The 25,521-nt window shown below is 33.7% G+C and overlaps 2 protein-coding genes across 3 annotated transcripts in view; one reads left to right on the top strand and one right to left on the bottom strand.

The window, feature by feature from the left end:
* Positions 1–4,424: 4,424 nt before the first annotated feature.
* On the bottom strand, positions 4,425–9,785 carry LOC128162639 (biogenesis of lysosome-related organelles complex 1 subunit 1-like). The gene is made up of 4 exons (XM_052825882.1): positions 9,616–9,785; positions 9,316–9,388; positions 7,235–7,367; positions 4,425–4,840 (listed from the first exon to the last, which is right to left on the bottom strand). Exons 1-4 carry the CDS (start codon positions 9,674–9,676, stop codon positions 4,745–4,747), a joined length of 363 nt encoding a protein of 120 aa, XP_052681842.1. The 5' UTR covers positions 9,677–9,785; the 3' UTR covers positions 4,425–4,744.
* Positions 9,786–9,981: 196 nt separating this feature from the next.
* Positions 9,982–25,521, top strand: part of LOC128162637 (integrin alpha-6-like) — a 31,457-nt gene continuing 15,917 nt past the window's right edge. The window contains exons 1-8 of one of the 2 annotated variants that reach the window (XM_052825879.1): positions 9,982–10,209; positions 18,836–18,942; positions 21,421–21,509; positions 21,966–22,130; positions 22,639–22,684; positions 23,905–24,030; positions 24,357–24,564; positions 25,120–25,222. In XM_052825879.1, coding sequence (XP_052681839.1) covers positions 10,037–10,209; positions 18,836–18,942; positions 21,421–21,509; positions 21,966–22,130; positions 22,639–22,684; positions 23,905–24,030; positions 24,357–24,564; positions 25,120–25,222 — 1,017 coding nt within the window. In that variant the 5' untranslated portion in view covers positions 9,982–10,036. The remainder of the gene's footprint in view (positions 10,210–18,835; positions 18,943–21,420; positions 21,510–21,965; positions 22,131–22,638; positions 22,685–23,904; positions 24,031–24,356; positions 24,565–25,119; positions 25,223–25,521) is intronic. The other variant, XM_052825880.1, reaches the window with a different exon arrangement.

Below are 25,521 nucleotides of genomic sequence, written 5' to 3' on the forward strand. Positions count from 1 at the left end.
ATATAATTTAAAATAACTTTACGTTTGAGGTAGTATGGCTCACCTGTTGGTATTTAAAAAGGGGGTAAAAGGACATTATAATCAAATCATTCTCAGCGGTTTATAATCTTCAAATTTTAAAAATAGACCAAAACATGTTTTAAAAAAAAATTGGAAAGGTAAAAATTATAAATGCTGCAGCGAGAATCGAACTCGTGACTTTTACAGATTCGTAGAAAACGCTCTAAACCACTGGGCTACGCTGTTATAGGCAACAATTTCGGGAAAGAAACCATTTCTAAAATAATACTTGATTTTCTTTTGATCGGAAGTAAGTCTCAATATCGAGGTGTCCCTTACCACCTTAAATCTCCATCCCGTATCCCGTTGTTACCCACTTAAACAATCGTTCCGAATATTCAACAAACGGGGTACCATTTTCAATTTCATTAATTAATTATTTTATTCTTAAGCTTCAATGGTACTTATCCTCTACCACAGTTGCTGAGTCTATTGTGTTACTTCGTTACATTACATTGGTACAATGCATTAGAGATTTGAATGTAACTATGTAATTTAACAATATAAGGATGAAATTCAGTCATCACTTACTAAATTAACGCATCTTATCCTTACCTGATGATTGGGTTCTTTTCATTAGAAGTAGAAATGGCGATATACCCTCAATTAATCAGATTTCAGTTCCAACCAACTCATCCCGAGGGAGTGAATACACATTTGCGCTTGGAAATCTAATTACTTCCTAATCTAGATCAAGCGTGTGAATAGCATAAAGCTGCATGCATGTTTTCCAATTTTTGTCGAAATTTTTTTTTTTTTTTTTTTTGGAGGGGGTCACTTTATAACTTATCATTTTGATAATTATGATCACAAAAGAAATAACTTACTTTAGAATACAAAAGGTTGATTAACTCTTACTACTCTTGACCATACTGGAATAAATTACATATGTTTCGAATTCATTAATGCCGTATATCAGGTTTTTTCCACGTCATGTTTTTTTCCGCGAATCAGAACCTAAAACAGTATATAAAATTTACGCAATTCAAATTTTCACTATTTCAAAGTCGTAGTGAAAATATAATTCACGATTGTGTAAATCTGAGAAGTAAGAGGGAAAAATATATAAATTGTCACTCTTAATAATGATTCGGAAAAAGATACCATTTACACGATTTTCGCAATGTGAAATAATTACGATAATTATTACAGAGACGCAAACAAACATAGATAATAAGATCATGTACCGTTACATATATTGTACCAGTAGCTCAGGTATAATTAGACATCACTGCTTGGTGCGATTTTATATCAAATTTTGTGTATGCTTTTAGAAGTACATTATGCTAAGTATGTGTATAATAAAAGACATTGCAGTAGTTAATACACTCTACATAAAGAGAATAGAATAATGAAACACGACATTTTAGATAGATCTTTTCTCGTTAAAACATGATCTTTTCTCGTAATAACGAGAAAATTAACTCGCAATAAGAAGATCTTTTCTCGTAATTAACTTGTAATAACGAGATCTCTTCTCGTTATTACGAGATCTTTTCTCGTAATAACGAGATCTTTTCTCGTTATTACGCTATATTTTTCCGTAATAACGAGTTAATTAACTCGTTCTTACGAGATCTTTTCTCGTAGTTACGAGATATTTTTTTCGTAATAACGAGATATTTAACTCGTAATAACGAGATCTTTTCTCGTAATTACGAGATAAAAATATATTTTATATGGCCCTATTCGTCTTTCGTAGAACATGAACCTGTAAATATGTTAAATCGTGTTTTATATGTATATAAAATGTTTGCAATTTTTTTTTTCAACTTTTAAATTACTTTTTAAAAACTTATTGACTTTTCACAAAGTAATGGTAATGTAATGCATTACTTTACTAATGTAATGGTAATGTAATGCATTACTTCAAGAAAATTAAGTAATGGATATGATAATTTAATGCCCAAATTCATGAAGTAATGATAATGTAATGCATTACTTTTCAATGTAATTCGCCCCAAGCCTGGAAGGTACATGCATGTACATCATGTAGCAAGCATTGTAGAATAAATACCTAATCCACTGCATGTTATCATGATGTATTGTTTTTATATGTGCAAAGATCATCATGGAATGTCAACACACGAAAATGAATGAATATTTGCCCCCCCCCCCCCTCTCTCTCTCTCTTATTATCCATATAAAGTGTCATTAAGCCACTTTCAAGTCGATCGTTGATTACATTGGCGACGGTTTTCAGGTCTCAATGCCCATAATTCTCTAAACTACCAGTTAAGAGCAATTTACAGTCTCTTTCTGTTGTGTTTAGAACTTTAAGTGAAATTTGAATATTAGCTAAACATCACATCACACGTCAACTCTCTCTCTCTCTCTCTCTCTCTCTCTGTAAAAAAAGTAAGTACATTGTACACGTAAGAAAGTGCGCTCAATATTTGACTAGTAACTAAGACAAAAACAATCATTTGTTTGAATTTTGTATACATATGATATAATATTGATTATCACACACTAAAACTGAACCCGAATCAAAATAAATGCTTCTTCATTAAAATAAGTTTTTACACAAAATTTATATTTGTGACGGAACACGCATTATCCACATCTGTTGTTTTGTGGGTTTCATTCTTAACAACAAAATACAATACTGAAATATAATAGTAAATGATAAAATTACGATCTACGTATTACGTTTCTCAATTTTATTATTCTCTTAATATATAAAATGCTAAATCTGCCAAAAACATATAATAGATTAGCAAAATGAGTGTACAGGTTGACTCAATGTTCCTTGTTAAATTACAGTAATTGCTTTGTGTGACTGTCTATACTTGAAGTAAACGTTATTGTAATTTGTGTAATTGTAACAAAATTGGTGATGAATTTCATGTTATATTAGAATGCAAGGCATTAAGTAAATTACGAAGTCGGTTTTTAGATACATATTACTGGTCTTCTCCTAACACTAAAAAGTTTTATGAATTCATGTCTTCAGTCGATTATATCACATTAAGAAAACTGTGTTTCTTTATTTCAAAAATTAATCATATTGTTCGTTCACCCCACTTACTTTCTTGAACTTTACAACTATATTGTATATATGTAAATATGTTTGTTCTTCTTATGTACCTCTTGTACCATTATATGGTGTTGAGTGAAATAAACTGAACTGAACTGAAAAAAAATACCTGGTTTCATTGTACATGTGTATATATCTATTCAAAATCTATTGTTCGATCAACTTGAGAAAACCCCTGGAACTAACACAGAATGTACACAAGAAATACACAGCACGTGTGCCTCGATCGTACCCAGGTGCACGGCAATGCGTTGAAGTCTCAATCATAATTTATCTTTGGCATACTTAGATATTTTCCCGTAATTTGAAAGTGAATTAATACATTGCTATGAAATGCACTTTATTTTAGCGGAAAAGTAAGCTAAAAGTTGATTAAAGAGTGTCATATTCTGTATATATAAGCTGTCTTAAAGACAGCTTAATCAAGTTTCGGCGTTAAGGATGATATTGAAAAAAGATTTAAGATTGCCTAAAGATTGTCTCTATGCTATCTTTTCATTACTAGGGACCTGCAGTCATCTTTTTTTTTACAATGTATGTGTCTTTAGGCCTTCTTTAAGCCACATATAGGCACTACGCAGCATCGAGACTCAAAGCTACATATAGCTTATATGTGATTTAAGGCTATAGTCTACCTTTATGGTGGTCATTGATCTTGAGGGGAACACTTTTTACAGTCAACTCTTCAGCATAAGAAAAGTAACAGCAGCTTATTGGAAAGTCTGATGTCAGTCTGTGCTCTTACCTTACTTTTAATCACCCTAAAAAAAATAGCCATATCACATACATGTAACAACATTGAGGTTCGGGGAAGGGGGGGGGGGGAGCTATCCCCCTTTTAATTGTTAACTCTTTTTTTGTATACTTACATTCAAGAAAATAAATCTAAAGCAAACTGCCCCCCCCCAATATTTAAATAGAATTTCAATATTGAATAAATACTGTCCCTTCATGATGGAGTGAATACTAAATAAGGGTCTGAGCCTTTCCAATTTATATATAAAGTTTGTTTGTTTAAACTATGAACATCATACATACATTGTAATTATAATACATGTACGTGTAACTGACACTGGGTTAACAGGTATGTGACTATCAGTCAATATATTGTGTCTCAACAGCTTAGTGGTTAGAGAGCTAGCTGGCACAGTGCACTGGAGGGGTTCGAGTCATGGTTGAGACTTGGTTTTTCACCATCTGTTACATAACCAGACCTGGTTGAGACTTGGCTTTTCACCACCCGTTACATAACCATCAGGACAAAAGGTTTATATATACTGATCAAATATCTTTATGTACATGTCACTCATCATAAGGACACATCCTGTTTGACACAAAGAACTTTGTTTTTATTACTGGTACATCATATCACAATACTTCATATCATTACAGTGTATTACATCACACGAGTTTATTCTCATCATTGAAAATTCAAGAAAAATTACCAACATACATATATCTTACACAACATGTACTTCACTTTAACAACACCGTTCAACAACGTTGTCAGTAATTTTGTGAGCATTAGTTTAGCTGTCAAGCCATCATCACCACTTTAAATGTACCGGGTAGATGCAATTTGATGAAAATCTCTGTTGTACAGGAAATAGGTAGTAGCACTGCGAGTCACAAAATTCATGAGAGTCATTCACTCTTGGTGTAAGCATACTCCAAAGCACTGGAGATAGTTCTCATGTCTGTCTCTATACTCTTAGCCCAGTTCTCCACATCACCCAGTTCCTGCAGAGACAGAAAAATGACACTATTGAATACAACAAACATCTTGATTGGTATACTGCTTAACATTCTCATATTACTGCGTGGACCCTGAGATCCACGCAGAAAATATATAAGCGAGGTTAAACTGGACGCTATGGGGAAAATTCTGCCTGCGCATAAGCTAGCCTAGTTCCTGTGCATAATGGGTAGCTCAGGGAACCAGGCTAGCTCACGTTTATCTGAATCAGGATCGAGATTCCATGCCATATGCACATATTAGTTCAAAGGCGCTGTAATTGTAAAGTTATCGGTAAACAGTACTGTAACAAAGTATTTCTTATAAAGAAATGATCGGCATGTGATATAAACTGTCAATATTATGAAATAAGTTGTAATGTTATGCCGAAACTACAACATGCATCAAATTGCATAATTTGCAATGTTTTTTTTGTTTTCCGAATACACATGTAGCCTAACTTTACTTACCGATTAAAAACTATTTAAGCATTTAAGTATGATTGAATAATTTTGTGACTGTATATAATAGATGATTGAATAATTATGTCACTGTATAAAAGTTTAAATCTCAAGAAAAATGCATCAAAATATGAAATTAATTTACACAAAGCTGTCACTGCATAGTTAACAAAGAAGAGCGAAGCGTAATGTGTGCGCAAATAGTAGAATTCATCGAATGCCTGATAGTATACATGCAATCTTCATTAATATAGATCATAATTGTTTCAGAAGCATGAACCCTTTAAATTCTAAGATAAAAAATCAGGGCTATACTTATACGTAATACAACATACAAATTCAGTGGTTAAAAGCAGGGGCTAGAGTCAATGGAATCTCAGATAATCTTAAGGCTTTCATGTTTTCATTGGAAACACATGCATATGGTCCACGATTTGCAGTCCCTTTTTAAAGGACAGCAAGTTGTGTATTCATTATTCAGTTAAGTGGAAACAGGGTGCTGATCATGTGACTTTTATTTATCACATGACAATTATTATAGAACATATAGTAATCGCTATTAAACATTGTGGAAGTTAAGTTGTTTGAATCATTTATATAATCTAAATTGTTATGTGAAGAAGGAATAGATCTCCATTTTGATTTGTGTCCCGCAAAAACCTAACTTTTCAGTTCTTTTTTTTGGGGGGGGGGGGGGGGGGGCAAGCTGACATATTCTACCGTAATTAGAAGTTTTGTGTTATGTATGATTTGAGTTAAATTTGGCCCCCATAATTCGCCAATTTTTAAAGTGTTTTTGGTACAATAAAATGCTGTGTTATATTTTAGACGAGTTTATGTAAATTATATTTTTCACCTATTCATTTGATTTATTTGCACTCACTGGCAGTATATGACGTCAGAAGTGACCCTATTTCTATCATTCAATCAAAATCATTCAAAAATTGACATTTTTCTTATCTCTTTATGAATAGGAAATATAGAGCGCATGCTAGAACAAGGATTTTTTTTGGTCACTTCTTAGCCTTAGCTAGATACATCTCTGATCAAAATATTGTTTGCTAAAAATGCAAAAATGGCGGGGAAAGGTTGTCTTTACGATGTCATATTTCTAAATTGTGGGCAGTTGAATCCAAATGAACATTATGTAAAAACATCACATACAGAGAAAAGAAAGAATTACAGTAAAATGATGATGTTCATTTTAGGGGGCCATTTTAGGTCCATATCATATATAGTCCTTTCCTAATTAAAAGTACATAAGTTGGTGGAAACTTAACAGTGTTAATTTTAGAAATGTAGATACATGTACAAAATCATAACTGGTTAATTTTACACAGCAATGTTCTGTTTCCCTTAATTTAATCATATAAATGTACAACCATATGATATTGCAAAAAATTTAGACAAATTGGGAAGATGAATATAATACAGTCATTTAGTCCAGAATTGTTTTGTACAATGAATTTTTTTCTCTCAGATTATATTCCAAAATAGAGACTTATCTGCTACTTTTTACTAGCTTTATAAATTATAAAAAAAATCAAAATATACTGCATCTAAAACCAAGCTCATGGAAAATAGCAAAACACTTCATTTGACATTAATCTTAACCAGAGAAAGATATTAATTCTTTCAAGAAGAATAAGAAGTTCATAACATATTTGATCAGGATTTTTAACTTTAATCATGAAATTACTCAACAAAGACAACAGGATTTAAAATTCTTTAAAAAATTCAAATTAGGATGACTATGTAAATGCACGTAATAGACTTAAATATTGCAGCGGTAATGAGGATCATAAATGAGCTTAAAGCATTCCTAATTCAAACCAGACTTTTCATCAAGCTACAATAATGTTCTGAATATTGAAAATCTTCTCATCAATAATGCATACAAAACATCCATGATTAACATTGATTCATCCATTATGTTACCTTGAGAGCTGTGTTGAAGTCGTCTACTAGCTTCAACCATTGCGTTGTCTGTCGACAAAACTGTGAGGCATTGGCCTGTAGAATCTTGGTCTCTGTGTCCAGTTTCTTTTGATTGACATAGGCTTGAGCTACCCTGAAATATAAAGATAAAAGCACATCATTTAAAACAGTACAGTAGTAAAATGTTTGAAGTGATGAGACATTTCTAATAAATTCTCTTACAAAAACTTAATTTTTATGACAGTTTCATCATAGCAATTAAATCAGCTTATATTCTTGTACACAGTAAATCATTCCCCCACAACGTTTTAGCAATTTTCAAATGTCTGCTCTTTCTTTAGTTATTTAAAATGAATAAACAATGTACTTTTCAATTTTTTCCCCAATATACTACTGGCTTCAAATCAGTTCTTGCCGAGTACCTTTTCTTGCCAGTGCATTGTTACGTCATTTTTCATTATTTAATCATTCTATGTGTTGATAAAATGAGGTAGCAATGCACTGGCGAGCAATGGTACGCGGCGAGAACTGGTCGTACACCAGCAGTGTTCTAGTGCATGTTTCAATATTAATTTGTGTGCAAATGTAACATAGACCTAATATACCAGTGATCTGGTTTTAGGTAAAAAAAAAAAAAATGACTTAAAAAGAATCATCACATGATACTGTTTTCAAAAGGCAGTGCTGCTCACTACCAGTAACACAGTCAAACTTTACATGGTGGAGAAACCTGTTACACTTCAATTATTCAAATACTCCAATCTTGTTTTAGTACTGACTTACAATTCTAATGAGCTTCTCAACAAGAGCATACAGAGAAATTAAATCATGCACCTTTATTTTAAAAATTGTTAAACCTATTGCACAGGTACATAACTAGATGGCCAATCTGTACCCATTTATAGAGATAAAAGAGCTAGTTCACATGCTGTATTATAAACAACTTATACCAAGTTCATGTATACTCCTTCCTAAGTTTCTAATTTCACTTCTTTTTGCTTAATATTTTGATGATCATGAAAACCTTCAAACTACATCATTCTACTAGAATGAAACAAATATGTTTTTTTCTGTTTTGAAACACATACCTCCTCTACTCTTCAGGTTTCAAAACACAAATAAAAATAAAAAATCTATTGAGATTTTGAAAAGCAAATGACATGAAAAGCCCTAGAAGAGAGTGTTGAAATATTGTTCAAGGAGTCCTTAGAATTTCGGAATGGATAAAAGATGTCAGATTTTCCATTACATATACACGTAAGTAACGCATTTTCATTCCTATGGTTTTCTTCGAGTATATAATGAGGGAATGTGTAATTATATTTATAGAAGAAATCATTCAATTTTGGCATTATGATGATTTCAGGTTGTTCACACTGACAGATATGTGTTAAGAAAACCAACAAAAAAAGTGCAAGAAATGTTAACCTGGGACATATTACTTTATAGTCTGTCCCAAGTTATTGCTTCCATCAATTTTTGACGATTTTTAATAAAAATACACATACCTGTGAAAGAAATACAATTGAAATCGATGAAAGGGAATATATCCAAGGTATCTTCATTGAACAATTATCCCTTTTCACTCATAAAATTTCACAGGAACGAAAACAATTTTCTTACGGAGATTTATAATGGGAAATGTTTACATCTTTTCTCCATTCCGAATACACTCAGAATACATCGCGCAATTTTTTAACATTATCATCCAGGCTTATTAATGGCTGATGCAATGCAAAATCTCCGTAGACTTTCAATTTTTGGATGTGTATTGAAACCTGAAGCAGTAGAGGGGGCGTTTCAAAACAGATAATCTGGACATTTTTCATATTAGTGGATAAACGTAGTTTGAGCACAAAGGTATTTACTATTACTGAAATATCAAGCAAAAAGTGGTGGAAGCAAAAACTCGGGACAGAGTATAGATATTCATCAATAAACAGTACACATGTGAATGCTTGTACATGTAGTTTAGACAAAACAGAACATTAGTATTCATGATAAAAATATGTAAATATCAAGCAAAAAGTAGTGATTGCAAGAACTTAGCACAGTCTGTAAATATACAGCTGAGGTCTTACCCTCCATTAAGATGATCTACTAGGGCATGTGTGAGTGCACTTGATGCAACTATGGCTTCCTTCTTCCTTTTTTCTGTGGAAATTCATAAAGAAAAAATCCTCAAATGTTATAATTCAATTCAAATAAGACAGATATCCTAAGATGAATTATTTAAGGATATATAAAACATGTTTAAAAGTGTAAAATAATGTTATGAATAGTCGGAGATAGTGAATACCAATCTGACAGGATATGGAGTAAAAGTGAAAGTAGACATGAAGGAAAACATTTTCTGATCTATAATAGAAACTGTGAGAAACCTTGTCGATCTCGCCTTGCATGTTGTTTTGCCTGATGTTGTTTCACTGCACTTGATAACATCCTCCTAAACTTCCTTTATGCGATTAAAATTAAACATATAATTTCATATTTTTCCCGTAAAATTTACGTCTGGTAATCCTCCCACATTTCAAGAGGATTAGTTTTTTTATGCATGCGCATATAATATAGTGCATGTTTACTTTGATATGTTTTCGTATTAATAACGATAAGTTTGCTTTGTAATTAACAAAAACTCATAAACTGTATATTTATATTACATATATAACTTTTCTTTTTAAAAATATTGCTTTTGTGGTTAAAGATTTCACGTCCTTAAAAATACGAATATTCATCCGCCATGATTGTCTCGCGATTCCAAGCTCTCGGACAGGTGCGAGACTATTGGCGACACTCACAGCAATGGCGGTCCTAAGTTTGTTGACATGGGAAGGACTGCTATTATTTTTTGGATTTATTCATATTCATTGTTTTAATGTGGACGTGCGAATGCCATTCATTAAACAGGGGCCCGAAAATAGCTACTTTGGCTTTTCAATAGCTCAGCACAAGATCAATGACTCGGGACAATATCTGTAAGTTGTTTTTCGGCATTTACATTCATTAGGCGTACCCATCCCATGCATGCCTTCGCCATGCATATGATGCGCTCGTAAAATATTTGTTATGTAAATGTGTGTAAATAATTTTTTTAAAGCTATATTACTACATTTTATAAAGTTATTCATTAGTTTTTTTAAACTGAAGTATTATTTTACCTTCAGAAGTTTTACTAGTGCTACATGTACAAATGAATAAAATAAACCTAAAAAATGTTGGATGTAAGAATATGTGGTGGATATTTTTCTTATTTTACATTTAACTCCCAATCATATTGCGCTCTCTCTCTCTCTCTCTCTCTCTCTCTCATTCATGTGTCTCAGCAGCAGTACAACATCTGTCAAAAATATTCGACAAAAAAACAACTAACTGCAAACAAATGCACTTGACAAATAAATTTAGACGTAAGGAGGAAGGAAGGAATTCCTTTAACCATCTGGAATTTATTGTGATATACTGGACTGACTTGCGATAAAATTGTTCCTCCTCTATATATAAATTGAAATTGAGTTGAATGCTCATGGATGGAAAGCATCTGAACATTCCAACACTGTAAATGTCACAAAAGTTTGAATTGTCCACTGAAAAAAGACTTTACAAGGTTTTTTAATAATAGTGTCTGTGAAAATGACTTTATAATCTGTCATCATCTCTTTCTTTCTGTCGCTAAAAATACATTAGCTATTTTATTTAAGTGATTGCATGGTCATAGAATGTATACTTCTATACTAACCACAAAAAAATATTACACTGTGTGCAGCAAATTGTGCCTCAAATAAAAAAAACAATGGTATGCACAAAAATAACACTATAGTATGTACCGGTATGAATTTTGTACATGTATGCTTCAAATGATAGTTTGGCACATTATTTCATATGAACGAAAAATATAATCTCCTTCATGTGAATATTTTATAGAAATTGGTATCAGACATATATTTTTACCTGTGATACAATACATACATAAATAATAGTCTTCATAAATTAATTTACCCCCGGTAATTGAATTTAAAGTTCAAGGTCAATTTCATGCACTTATAAGTATGTGACCACACTCTTGAAATATTACAAGTGTTTCACAGCCTTATTGTTACATTACATCTTGTAAGCTTTGAAAGAAATGACAATTAACTTCTCCAAGACTAATTTTCGTACAATTTTTAAAAACAGCATAATTTTTTTAAAAGCATGATCAGACGAATCGTGCAGACACACTCTTGTCTTGTTCACCACTTTCTCGTTGCTTCATCATCCCCCTTTTTGATGAAGTCTCAGACTCACAATTGAATTTGCTTTGAATATTTAAATTGGGGATTTGCAATTGATGAAGTGAAATAAGGAAGATGGATGAATCGTCTCTGGCATGTTGTCACAAAATGTTAAAGTTGATCTTTAAGTGAAGGGAATTCAATAGACTACATGACCTAGGATTTAGTGTGGTCTATTTAATATCTAAAGTGTTTTTCCATCATCTACTTTTCTTGTGAACTCTTTCTTCTGCACATATCCCCATGTTCGAGTGAAATTTCTCTCGATTTGACACTCCTATATATAAAGGTTTGGTAAATGCATGGACTGAATATATATGTTAACACATAATTTCATATTATTGTTGTTAATGAATGTGTCTGCAGTCATAGTGTTATACTTGTTTTTTTTTTTTTTTTTGAAGTACACTGTATATTGTACATCAGAAGAGAAGATAATGTCTGTTTTGAGTATGCAACATCAAGAGAAGAGGGTCACTCCTATAGATATACTTGATGTGTATTGTACGACAGGATACTGTGTTTTTGACTATCATCAGCTGTACCTGTTAGGGGGTTTCACATCTTTATGTCAGTCTCTCAAATCACAGAGTCACTTCTGATCTCAAGTATACTGTACAGGGTTGTCACTAAAAATTGAAGTAGAAGGAAGAAATAAAAAAGTAAGAGTGGGGTCTAGGGGTCTAGCTTATAGCTAAATTGTGTTTGAAATGCAATAATAGCGTTCATTTTAGGCTGAAAATCCCCTCTTTCTAGGTCTATGAGACAAACCTGATACATTTTGTTTTGGTCTTTATGTCATCCATGCACTCACTTTCACTTTTGTTCTCATGGAACTGGTAATTTTTTTTTATTATAACCATTCTGAAAAAATCAGTTATTATTTTTTAGTCAGGCGTGATTAGATCATTGCATCACTAGGGCATACTACATTTAGCCAATCAATATTCATGCTCAAGTGTACACTACAGTAGACTATAAACTCCTGCAGATGAGATTTCAAGTTTATATATTAAATAACATGAATAAGTAATTATAAGTTCTACATAAAACCCAGGCATTACAAATACAATAAATGTGTATTTTTTTACTACAGCACATGTACTTGATCTGCCCTAGTTTTTTTTTAGGAAGTTAATTTTAATTATACTCTTTTCATGTCCTTGTTCTCTTCCTATTTCAATTAACCCCAATAGACTTATTTAAATCCTTTTTTTGCAGTGTTTGCAATTATTTGTGGAAACTAAGTCGACATGTACTCTTGAAATCTATTCATAGATAAACTAACAGTAGACTAGCAATATCTGGGTCAGCTCATGAGAGGGTATACAAATGAGGCCGAAATGACCCAAGGTCACTTATAGTTTAATCAAGGGGGAGGGGTGGACAGTAGATTACAGGGTCAGCTGACACAAATTACTGCCCCCTTTGCATTATGGATGTCCCAGGATTCTGCGGTTAAATCCTTGTGGGGGGGGGGGGGGGGATGGGTTTTCCCTTTCGTATGTATCACCTAGCCACCCAACCCACCTACCCCCCTACCCCCACCCCCCACTCCTTTTACCCTTACCTCCTAACCTTGTCCTGAGTTTATGGAAGGGCTCTTTATGTTAAGGTAAGATTTTTACAGAGCCTTTGTTTGTTTAATGTACAAGTGTATCTAGTTTACTTTAAATTTAACAGGGTTCTAATGTTTGGATAAAAGGGTATAAAAAAGGGTATAAATTAATCATCAGATGATTGTGTGATATGCTTGTCAATTGTAGGCCTAATGTTGAGAATTAAAGATTCGAAGATTTGTAGGTCCTACGTTATATTGTTACGCAATTAAAGAGCTAAGAGCTTTAATACCTTTAAAGAGAAGTCAAATTAATATACTGACTTGAGCTTTAAGTTGTTACAGTTAAATAGCAAATGTCAATATATAGCTTTTGTCATTTTTTTTAAAATTCTGGCCTAACTGCCTGTCTTTATCTCGTCTATTGAATATCCAAGGACCATGAAAGTATGTTATATTTTATCGGTAATAGTTAAAAATATTTATGTTTGAAATACAATTACGCAGAAATAAAATGAGTAAGGGAAAAAACATTGCACTTGAAAACCGTGGCCTTTTTTTTGAGGGACAAACTTATAAGGAAAGATAAAATCCCTTGTCCAATCTTAATCGAGAAATAGGAAATAACACTTCAGCATGCAACATGCAATTTGTTGTTCTCGCATTTAGTAGAATGGCAGTATATACTTAGAAAAAAAACCCACTCTACTGAATATTTGATATATTGCAAAAACTCTTCAATCAACAGTCCTAATCCTTTGGAATGTGAACTAGATGGAATGCTTCTATTAAAATATGTATATATATGATTAGTTTTTGTTGTTGATTGACACAAGTCAATGAGATTGCTATATATACCGTATCTAGGGTACTGTACTGGGTTTGTAGGCTAGCAGAATATAGAAGTAATGTATTACACTTAGAGAAGAAGCTGTACTAAACGGTTGTGTCAAAAGTGATGGAGAGAGATTTGTCAGAGGCCCATAAAACCATAAAACATGCTCATTATGGCAGCATGCAACTGAATTGGGATAGACATTACTCAATCTCCCTTCCTTTACTGTATTGAAAAGGAAAAAAAAATGGAAATTACATTACGGAATCAATTTATTTCTTTCAAATTGGGTTCGTGAATCTTTGTGCATGTGTGGCCATTTTATTGATTTGTTTTCCCCCTATTTAGCTTTCCATCTGCAGATCCCCAGTTTACAAGCTCGGGCAACTGTGTATTATTAAACTGGACAAAAAACAAAAGATATATAACATAACACCTACACTATGGGATTGTTCTGATCATTTTTCTATGGCAGCTGTTTCTCCTCAATTTTCTAGAAATATTAGCTAGCTGAGGAGAGAAACTGCAGAGTTATTCCCCCTGCTAGTGTACACAGGTGGTCCTGCTTTCAACCTGTCAGAAATTGGATGCTATAAATTTGTGGATGATCATAATTGTTTCATTTGACCCACCACAGCTATACCTTTGGGGATATCAAAGATATTCATCACCAGTTCATCAGAAGTCAATCAGGCCAGGAAAAGTCTGAATATTATTGTAAAGGAGACTGATCTGTTGCCTCAAGAGACTCCTGGATGTCCTGACTAGGAAATGCTTGGGGTGAATATTGGGTGATCATATGAACATTTCATTATTAATTGTAAGTTGGCTGGGACAAGGTGTTGATGTGAACTCTTTAATTGATTATCGGCTTTTCCATGGGACAGGGGTGTTGATTTAATGATAACAAGGTCTAGCTAGCTAATGATCAATATATTCATTGATTCTCTCAGTATTTGGGGTCCCTTAACATTTACGTAATTCTCTTGTATATCAAGGGACACAACTCTTAGCATTTAGGGCATAAAATCATTCTTAATTCCCTTACAGTTTCCAGCAAATTACAATGAATCAAAAGATGTGAAATATTTGAGTGAGATGTTAGAAACACATCTGAGTTGAGAAAGGACTTGTTTAGTAATCTCAGTATTTTTGCTGATGTATTATTTTACATTTTAATTGTCAAATGATAGCACGCAATGTTACCAGAGTACACATGTAGTTTTTGCCATGGGGTCTATTGTGTCACTGTTGTTATCTTTCTCTCTCTTTAAAAATAGTTTTATTCTCTCTCTTTCTCTCTCTCTTCAAGAGATCCTGCCATTCTTTCCTGCCCACCCCACATACTGTCCCCCCTCTCTCTCTCTCTCTCACTGTCTCTCTCTCTCTGCCCCCCTTCCCCCACCAACTCTTATTCTCTCAAAAAGGTCTTGCACTTTTAAATTGTCCAACATCACCGGTAACTGAAACCTGATCTGTCGGTGAATTTGAGGATCATTTAAATAACCTAGCTGTCTCACCTGGCTCTCTAAGCACACTCTGCTTTCCCACTGTGGTTGGGAGATCATCTCGCTATATAGATAGGATGACACCAGTCTTCAAATTTATGAAAGGCAGTCAAGTGTTAACTCATATTTTCTCAGTGTGTATAACATCTACATGTAATTATAAAAGTCGTCCGACAGCTACCGTAAACAGTCGGTCAAAGAAGACGGCAATTTTTTTTAAATAGGAGGTTTGAAGAGATACGTAGACAATTTAATAAAAGATTTAGGGATGATATATGAAGGGATTAAATCTATATGTTTAGTTGGCTTGCTTGAAAATCAATTTGATGTACATTTGGGCCTCGCTAGTAGTATGACAGAGTAGAAAGTTGTGATTAAACGGGGAAAATAAAAATCATGCAGTAACTAAAGCCATGTATTTCACACAGGAAAAAACGAATTTGAGAGTCTGCACATTATCGTGACATTGATTGCATTGTTTATGCATCAGATTGCACACTGGCGGGTTATCAGATATTACGAAGTGGTGGTATTATTTTAACTTTTTTTATGTACCAAATTTCCTTCCTATACAATGAAAGCTATTGTTGTGGGATTGAGTGGAGTGAAAATTTATATTGTTGTGGGTTCCGTATGCTGTCTATTGTTCTTTTGGTTGAAAAAATTCCAGTGAATTTTCTGGCTGTTACCATGAATCAGTATTAAGCCCTCCTATAGCTCAGCTGATCTCAGCGTCACACATCAAAACCGCCCCATCATGCATCAGGGAACTCGTTAATGAGTGATGTAATGGGAATTGGCTTTGGAGATTGAATTGGGTGACTCTTCTTCGGCATCATCACAACAAACACTGAATCACAGAGAGAAAACAAAACACTAGGCAGAGTAAAACGTCGTATGTCAGTGTCATACATGTATGCACAATTGTCATGTCATGCGACAAAGAAAAATGTGACAGATGTGTCACCTGGTCATAGATTTGATACAGAAATAAAAGATGCATTTAATAATTATATACCCATGGAGAGAGAGAGAGAGAGAGAGAGAGAGAGAGAGAGAGAGAGAGAGAGAGAGAGAGAGAGGAGTGTACATGAATACACATGTTACTCTTGGTCCATGTCTGTGTACAATATAACATATGTAGAAGCTAATTAACAACTTGACATTGTTGCATTAGTTGGTATCATTACAACTCTAATGGAGAGTTTATCAAAAGTCCTGCCCTGCCAGTAATGGAAAGTTATCAAATTCCTTGCAGAGTTGACTTTACACTGTTTATGTTTATTTTGCAAATGTTTTCCCGCCTCACTATAAAACATAGTGCAGACCTCTAATTGTCCTCATTATCAGACACCCATCAGTGTGAGAGAGTCAGACATCACAGATGTGTATTGTTTAGAATGCCTGGCAGAAAGGATGGGAGATCAAAATCACAATAGCTAATGAGTGTATTGTTATAGGGCTGGCAAGGAAGACACACAGAGAAGAACTGTTTGATGTATTGGGGGGGGAGAGAGAGAGAGAGAGAGAGAGAGAGAGAGAGAGAGAGAGAGAGAGAGAGAGAGAGAGAGAGAGAGAGAGAGAGAGAGCACCAGGTCTAAGGAATAGGGAGAGAGTTACAGTTATAAAATGGACCCTTGTAATGATTTGAAAAGATAGAATAAAAGAGAAAATCTTTTACATGTCAAGTAGATCTTTAGGAAAGAGGAAATCAAATCTAAGTGATATATAGATGATGTGGTCCTAAAAAGAAAGACAGAGAGAGAGAGAGAGAGAGAGAGAGAAAAAAGAAAGATACTCTGATAGAGCAAGAGAAAGAAAGGGGGAGAGAGAAATATTTTACAGATGTGTATTGTGTTAAGGGTTTACAAGAGGGACAATCAGTGTGGGATCAGCACTTGCTTTCAATTGTTTCCAAGCTTTATCTTGGATAGGATCAGAGGAAATACAACTCTCTCTTGAGGAAACATTCCTCAGTGAGATTCTTGACATATCATTAGCTCTTGTTTCTAACCATTAAAATAGCATTGTGGATATTATATGCGAAATATACTTGAAGTCAAATCTTTTGATTGATACAAGAGGCCTTTAAGTGTTTCTTTAGTGGGCATCACGCCTGTTAAGTATTAAGATGGAACATGTATATATACATAACACTGAATTGCTCTGAGGGACGAAAGTTCATGCAAAATATAAACCCACCTATTATCTCCAGTGTCATAGTATTAAAGTATGTCAAGCTCAGATAGAGAAGCAAGTTATTCGCATTCTTACAATAGAAAGGGATTTTGAGTCATTGGACATAAAACAAAAAAAAAATCATTATTAAGGTGCAACTCGCCCCTGAAAAGAGAAGTAACTCTCTGTGAGATGAATTTCAATTATTTTTAATTTTGATGCAAAATTTTGTTTGGTTGTGACTCAAATTTTGATGCATTCACTCTGCCTTATTTTTTTTTTATTAAATTGCATGCATATCAATTTACAATTTATATTTCCTTTGAAAAAAATTTATTACAAAAGCACACTGTAAGTGGAATGTTGCACATTAATTCCTAGCTTAGCTGTATTGGAACTTAAGGTCATCAAATTTTGAGGAGTTGGAGTGATTAAATATCTTTGTTTGGTAAAACTTTATGAACATTCAACTCTGTGAAGGAAAAAAACCAAAACTAAGATGGACACATTTCTGCCTCTGATATAATGGGCTCATTGAGCTGTTGTGAAATTTCATATTGATACCCATAATGACTGAATCATTGTGTATGAAATTTTATCCCTTTTCTGCCACAAACACCTTTTGAAAGTGTTCAAGCTTAAGACTATTGGGATAGACAAGGTTATTATAAGATTGTTGGGGAATATTGAAAGCTAAAAAAGTACGGTATATTGTTGTCTAGGTGTGTTTGTTTTTTTCCCAGTGTTTTTTTTTTTTTGAAGACCGTTGTATTGAATTAAAGAATGAGTCATTTATTCAACATTTAGAGAAGTGATTGAGGAAATAAAAGAAATGCAAATCAAGAATTCAGAAATGTATTATTTCCTGGAATATAATAATTTTAAGATGTGCTTTCTGAAGCACCTCAGCTGATAGTAAAAAATCATCAAAATCATCATCGAATCTACAGATGATGATCTAATGTCAGCTGTAAGTTAAAAGAATAATTGAATGTCCTTGAACCTTTATGAAGAATAATTTACTGGTATACATGCATATATATAAAGAATGAGAAAAGGTTTACTCTTTCATGTAAATGTACTATGTATGAGAATATGAAAAAAAATCTATCTGAATAATAACACTGGGTACAAAGTCATGCTTTGTACCGGGTATTTTGTTTTGTATTTAGCCAATATGGTTTTAATTATAGCAATGACATATTATAAGATTATAAGAAATATGTTATCAAACATTTTTCTTTATCTTTGAAGGTTATTGGTCGGAGCCCCTAAATACTCACAGGATCCCACATACTCACCGGGAGGAGTGTACCAGTGTAATGTCAGCAATGATCCATCCTGTCAAATCATCGACATAGGTAAAGTCAGCCTTAAAAAAAATGTTTTTTGGAATTCCGCCTAGGGTTTTCTAGCTCCATGAGGGAGAGAGGAGGGAAAAAATGAAATCCCCATATAAAAAAAATCTTTATTTTTTGCTTATATAATTTTATGAGCAGGGAACATTTCATTGAGGTGGGTGGCAATGCCAAACAAACAGTTATTTTATTTTGGCCTTAGGGGAAAATAACAGAGGGGGGAATATGGTGGGACGTAGCAACATAGGTAAGGGGAGAATAACAGAGGGGGAATAGAATGGGACATAGCAACATAGGTAAGGGGAAAATAACAGAGGGGGAATAGAGTGGGACATAGCAACATAGGAAAGGGGAAAATAACAGAGGGGGGAATAGAGTGGGGCATAGCAAAATACTAGGTAAGGGGAGAATAACAGAGGGGGAATAGAGTGGGACATAGCAACATAGGTAAGGGGGAAATAACAGAGGGGGAATAGAGTGGGACATAGCAACATACTCAGTAAGGGGAGAATAACAGAGGGGGAATAGAGTGGGACATAGCAACATAGGTAAGGGGAAAATAATAGAGGGGGAATAGAGTGGGACATAGCAACATACTCAGTAATGGGAGAATAACAGAGGGGGAATAGAGTGGGACATAGCAACATACTCAGTAAGGGGAGAATAACAGAGGGGGAATAGAGTGGGACATAGCAACATACTCAGTAAGGGGAGAATAACAGAGGGGGGAATAGAGTGGGACATAGCAACATACTCAGTAAGGGGAGAATAACAGAGGGGGAATAGAGTGGGACATAGCAACATAGGTAAGGGGGAAATAACAGAGGGGGGAATAGAGTGGGACATAGCAACATAGGTAAGGGGAAAATAACAGAGGGGGGAAAAGAGTAGGGGCAAATCAAATGGGACATACTTTGACACCAGAAGGAGTATACCAGTGCAATATCAACAATAATCTGTCCTGTCAAATCGTCGGCAACATAGGTAAGGGGAAATATCAGTGGGGGAATAGAATGTGGCAAAGTAACATAGGAAAGGGAAAATTGGGGGGGGGGGGTAGAGAATAATATGACATCAACATAGGTACATTTAAAAATGGAAAGTTATGTTAGGGGGAACAACGAATAGGAAAAGAAGAAATTCGAGTAAAAGGGGGAAAAAATCAGCCCCAAAAGCTGAAGGAAACTGATATGAAAAAAGTAATTGGAAAATGGCATATACATGATATAGGCAAAGCATGCAGTAGATGTGTATTGTTAAAACAATAAGGAAAATAGTTAACGGGACAGTCCATCAGCAGTACACCCTTACATGTTTGTTTGAACATGTAAAACACATGTAAAGGGGAAAACCAGGTACTTTGTGTTTTCATGAAAAAAGGAAAACCATATGTATACTTTAAGGTACTTCACTACACCATGACTTATACTTTTTAAGACGTTACGTCACAAGATGGCGATTTAAATGTTTTGTTAAACTGTTTGTATCAATCAATTCAGATGTACAGTACTGTATATCGTCATAGCTCAGTGGTTGAAGTATCAGGCTTGTGAACCGCAGGTCATGAGTTCGAATCCACCTGGGGCTTTTGTTTATGTTTACTGAATGAAATTTTTGAAAATATCATTTTTTAACTAAAATTGCACATTTCTTTGCCTATTAGACATATATACTTTTTATTCATCATGCTTTCTATCATTATCAATTAATTTTCTGCTGATATAAGAAACTTTTTCAAGGTGTAGTGAGGCACCTTAATGAAGTGGCTGAAAGGATTTGAGTCCAGAACACTTGATAAATATGTGCATTATTTATTCTCCTTTGAATATTTTAGGTATAAAAATTTTATTAATAAATTACTAATTATTGTAGGAATTTATTTTCTAATATTGAGGAAAATTTAGAAAACTAATTACCAGTAGTTTCTAATGCCAATTAAACCTAATTGTTTTAAAATTAAAAATGAGGATACTTAACGACTTTGAATAAGAGGCTGTGTGGCCATGCATGGCCATTTTAAGACCCTTTATTTAATTATGATTAACAAAACCATTCAAATTCTAAATATAGATATTAATATTTTGGATTTTTCATTGCTAATTTATAGTTTGTCGTAAAAAAAATATCATATTAAAATTTTAAGGCAAATTAGTTGAGTATTTTTTTTTTACATCCCAACCTCTGTAACATTATGCATGTAATCACAAATTATCCAAAATAACAGACTTTAAAATGCATTATCCTTTAACCATGTTAACATGTTTAAGTATAAAAGGTAACTTATATTACCATAATACCAGTATACTGAATGAAATAAATATTAAAACATGATAATACAACTATTGATTTTTTTCCTCTAATTAAAACAGTTAAAAATAATTATACAACTATTGATTTCTTCCTCCAAATTATTTCTTCGTAATTAAATTTGTTTTCTGACTTTTGAACTGACAATGAATTTGTTTTGTTTCATCCTTACAGAAACTGCATTCAATGAACACTCTGTGGAGATGACCAACGGTCAATGGATGGGGGGCACCGTCAGGAGCTCTGGGGAGGGGATCGCCCTGGTAAGCCACACACTCACAAAGTTGCAGCTATTTTTAGACTCTGTAAATCTCCATGAGAAAAAAGGCTTGGGGAAAAGTTAAAGGAAAGTAGCTGAAATACATGTATTTGGAGTTTTTTCTTTTCTATATACATGTATATAAAAGGATATAATGAACAATGTCATACTGTGGTTTCATTAATATTCGTGGGTATTTAAATGGATTCAATAAAAATCACTGTTTTAAAGATACTTAAATTCGTGGCCAATAATCATATCAGTCTCATTGTTAGTAGATATTACACTTCAATTTTCATTTGTCTTCTTGGATCAACTTAACAAGAAAATCCTCGAAAATTGATATTCATTGAATATTGATGAAACCACAGAGTTTAAATTTTTAAGGTAGATCTGATGGGTAATTCCTCCTTTTAAGGCGGGCATACCTGTATGTAATACAATGATGTCTGTTTTTTAGGCCTGTGCCTTTAGGTACATGGAGAATTATAACCCCCTGGGGCGGTGCGCCTCCCTGTTGAATAACCTGAACCCTGACCGAGAGATCCGTCAGTGTGAGGCTGACGGTCGAGACAATGAGGGGACATCCTACTGTCAGGCTGGGGCGTCGGCCCTGGTCACCAGGGTGAGATTTTCATTGTCCATTTGGAAAAGCTGAGCTTCAAGCTGGTCCTGGTTATGCATTAATTGCTCCCTTAGATCTATATATAAACAGAAAATGTTACCAATTGGTCAAGATAAATTTTTCTTTAGAAAGTAAATTATTTCTCCCTTAAAAAAAAAATGAAAAAAACCATTATGAACCCAAAGATAAATTGTCTTGCCTCCATGTATGCTTTGTCCATTTTGAAAATAGTGTAAATTAGCCATAATGTGCAGAGTAATCTCCCTTAGATTATTCAAGAAAGTTTTTAAAAAGAATATTTTTTTTGAAAGACAATGAATTAGATTTATTTTTAAAAAGCCGTACAGTAATGACAGGAAAAATTGATATGCTTCTGGGGTGTTACTGGTATAATTGGACAAGGGGTTTTGTGTCACTTGTGGACTATTCAATGTTAAAATTCATGTTGTATGAGAATAAACCAAATGAATTAAAATTGCACTTTTTTTTGATTTTTTTCATTTTAAAGGATGAGGAGATAGTGCTTGGGGCCCCAGGATCTGTAGACTGGACAGGTACATTGTACTTAATGAAGTGAAGTGTGCATACAAATCAAGTATTTTTAATAATTAAACCTCATATGCGCAAATCTGGAATGTCCAGACCCCACCCCCCCTTGAAATTTCATGCTTATTAAAGGACTATGTGCAGTTTTATGCATTTTTCACCCCAAATTAGAGTCTTTTAAAGAGCTTTAAAAATAAGGTGTAAGATAGTTGAAATCATATTGAAAATAAGTGTGTAAAAGGTTTTTAGCACAGTGAGGTCATAATGTAGAAATGACGTCATAAAGATTATCTTATTTTGATAAATTGATGTTTTGTAGCAAAATATGGGTGTTTTCCGATGGGTTTTTGACTGGGAAACATTGAGCGCAGGCTTGCTCAAGTACCATTTTTCAGTATGATGTGTATAATTTTAGGAAGAAAAACATACATTATAATCATACTTGAGCAGATTTGCGCTCTATACTTCCAAATGCAAAATATAAAGAAAAAATGACAATATTTTCATTTGTTTGCAAAATTGCGGGAATTGGGCCATTTAGGTGACGTCATAGATAAAAAGCGAATGAGCAATGATGACTGAAATCAAGATTAAAGTGAATGGCATCCTCTGTACAATGATTTATGAAGATTTGATTTTTATATGATACTATTTAAAAATTCAGATATTTGATCCTACCAAATATAGTCCTTTACATTTACATTGTAAAATTACAAAAAATAGGTAGAGGAACCCTGGCAAACAAACTTATTTCTTGGACCTTCCCTCATATCCCCTCCACCCCCCCCCCCACTCCTTCTTGTAAATTTTTTGGATTTGCGCATACTTGGTACACAATTTGTCAACTGAAGTTTTTATTTTTAAGCAATGCACAAAGAAAATAAATGAATTGTATTTTAAGAATTAACTTTTGTAATCACCTGATGAGGTTGTTATTATAAATATTTTACAATGATCATTCTATTTTTGTGAACTTAAGTTGTTGTATTCAAATGTAATTATTAATTTTATTTGACATATTAAAACTTTTTGAAATGAAATAGCCAGACATAATGAGCACATTCCGCCTTTTAATTAGAATCCCTTAGAGCAATACAAGCAAAATAAACATAAACATGCAGTTGAAATACAAGTTACATGTACAAGTCCTAAATGGGTTTGTAGATTTTCTCAACTGCAAGAGACTGGTTACGTTTTAAATCGTAATATTGACATTTTATTTTTGTAGGCCAGATTTCCCGTATTTACATCACAGGAGATATATTTAACTTCGGAAGAGACAAGTCCTGGAGCCACACCTACGCATATCAAGTGGAAGAAAATCCACCTGCAGTGGATAAAAACTCTTACATGGGTAAATTCTGAATTCATATACAAAAATTCTCTCATTAATCCATTTAACTGAAGATGATAGAATTGCTTAATTTTCCCAGATTTCAAGTAAACCATGGTAAACAAGCTTGAAACTGATGAATGATTTAATTTGGTGTTAAACATCCATTGAAGCATATTTTTCCTCTTATTTATGGTGTCTAACAGCAAATTTCTCCTAACTAATTATCCAAATAATGACCAAAACTCGCATTTGTTTTCAGGATTCTCAGTTAATATCTGGAGCAATTTTTCCCTTCTTTCCGTGATTAAATAATTGATTGTAAAAGTGTGGGTTTTGTTTTTCAGGATTTTCAGTGACGTCTGGCAGATTCCGGGGATTCAGCGAAAGGGTTTACGTGGGAGGGGCGCCGCGATCGAACTCCACGGGCCAGGTGGTGGTCTTCAGGAAGGACAAGAGTAACCTTGTGTACTTCAAGCAGAGCATACTCAGTGGCACCATGGCATTCTCTGCCTTCGGAACTGACCTAGTGGCGGTGGACTTCGACAGTGATGGGTAGGTCTACCGAGGACTAGAAATGCAGTACTATAATGTTAAACACTATGGAAATATGTTTCCAATCAAATTATCGCATTATTTTATTATACTGTATTATAAATCTCAAAGGAGGATTAAAGTTTTTGCACGAGAAAGTAATTCTTCACCTAACCATGAAATCTCCACCCCCAACAAAATAAAAATTATTTTACAGTCTTACAGCTTCAAATCTTGTTTACCGCATATATAGCACACTTCCAAATATTTTTCCACATGAAACCCTCAAAGAAAGTTGAACTTTTTTATTGATATTTTATAATATGAATTAAGATACTGTGGAATCATTAATTTTCGTGGGGGTCAATTTTCAAGGATTGCTAGAATTTTACAGGTTCTTGGGGTCGTAATTTCGGGTATTCTCTTTTATCTACAAAAGGAAACATGACTATATTACTTTAATCTATTAATTCGTGGAGGATGTTAATATGAGGATAAGAGGTACCCACGAATTCCAGGAAAATTAAGCCACCACGAAATATAATGATTTCACAGTAATTGAAATATCTCTTACAGCTTTGATGATTTAGTTGTGGGCTGTCCATTATACACCAAAACTGATGTCAACACCAACATGTTTGCCGGTGGAGCCGTCTACGTATACAGCAGTAAATCTCCAGTAAGTCTCGTCCAAAGCTACGCAGACAATGTGGAAGAACAAAGAGAGGCAATAGAGATCTGGTTCTCAATTTACAACCAGTTTCTTTACAAAGCTTGCAAAAAATTTTCGCACAATGTTTAAAATATTTCTTACGCAATCTACACAGAATAGAACAATCAAAATCAATTTTTGAAGACCATGCTAATATCTGCCATATTTTTAATTTCATACGTTTTACATTTAATAAGTCAGGTTCCTTACATTACTTCTGTTGAATTTTTAAAAAAATATTTACACAATATTTTTTTAAATATTTA

Source organism: Crassostrea angulata, chromosome 9, assembly GCF_025612915.1.
Source record: "Crassostrea angulata isolate pt1a10 chromosome 9, ASM2561291v2, whole genome shotgun sequence".
Classification (NCBI taxonomy): domain Eukaryota; kingdom Metazoa; phylum Mollusca; class Bivalvia; order Ostreida; family Ostreidae; genus Magallana; species Magallana angulata.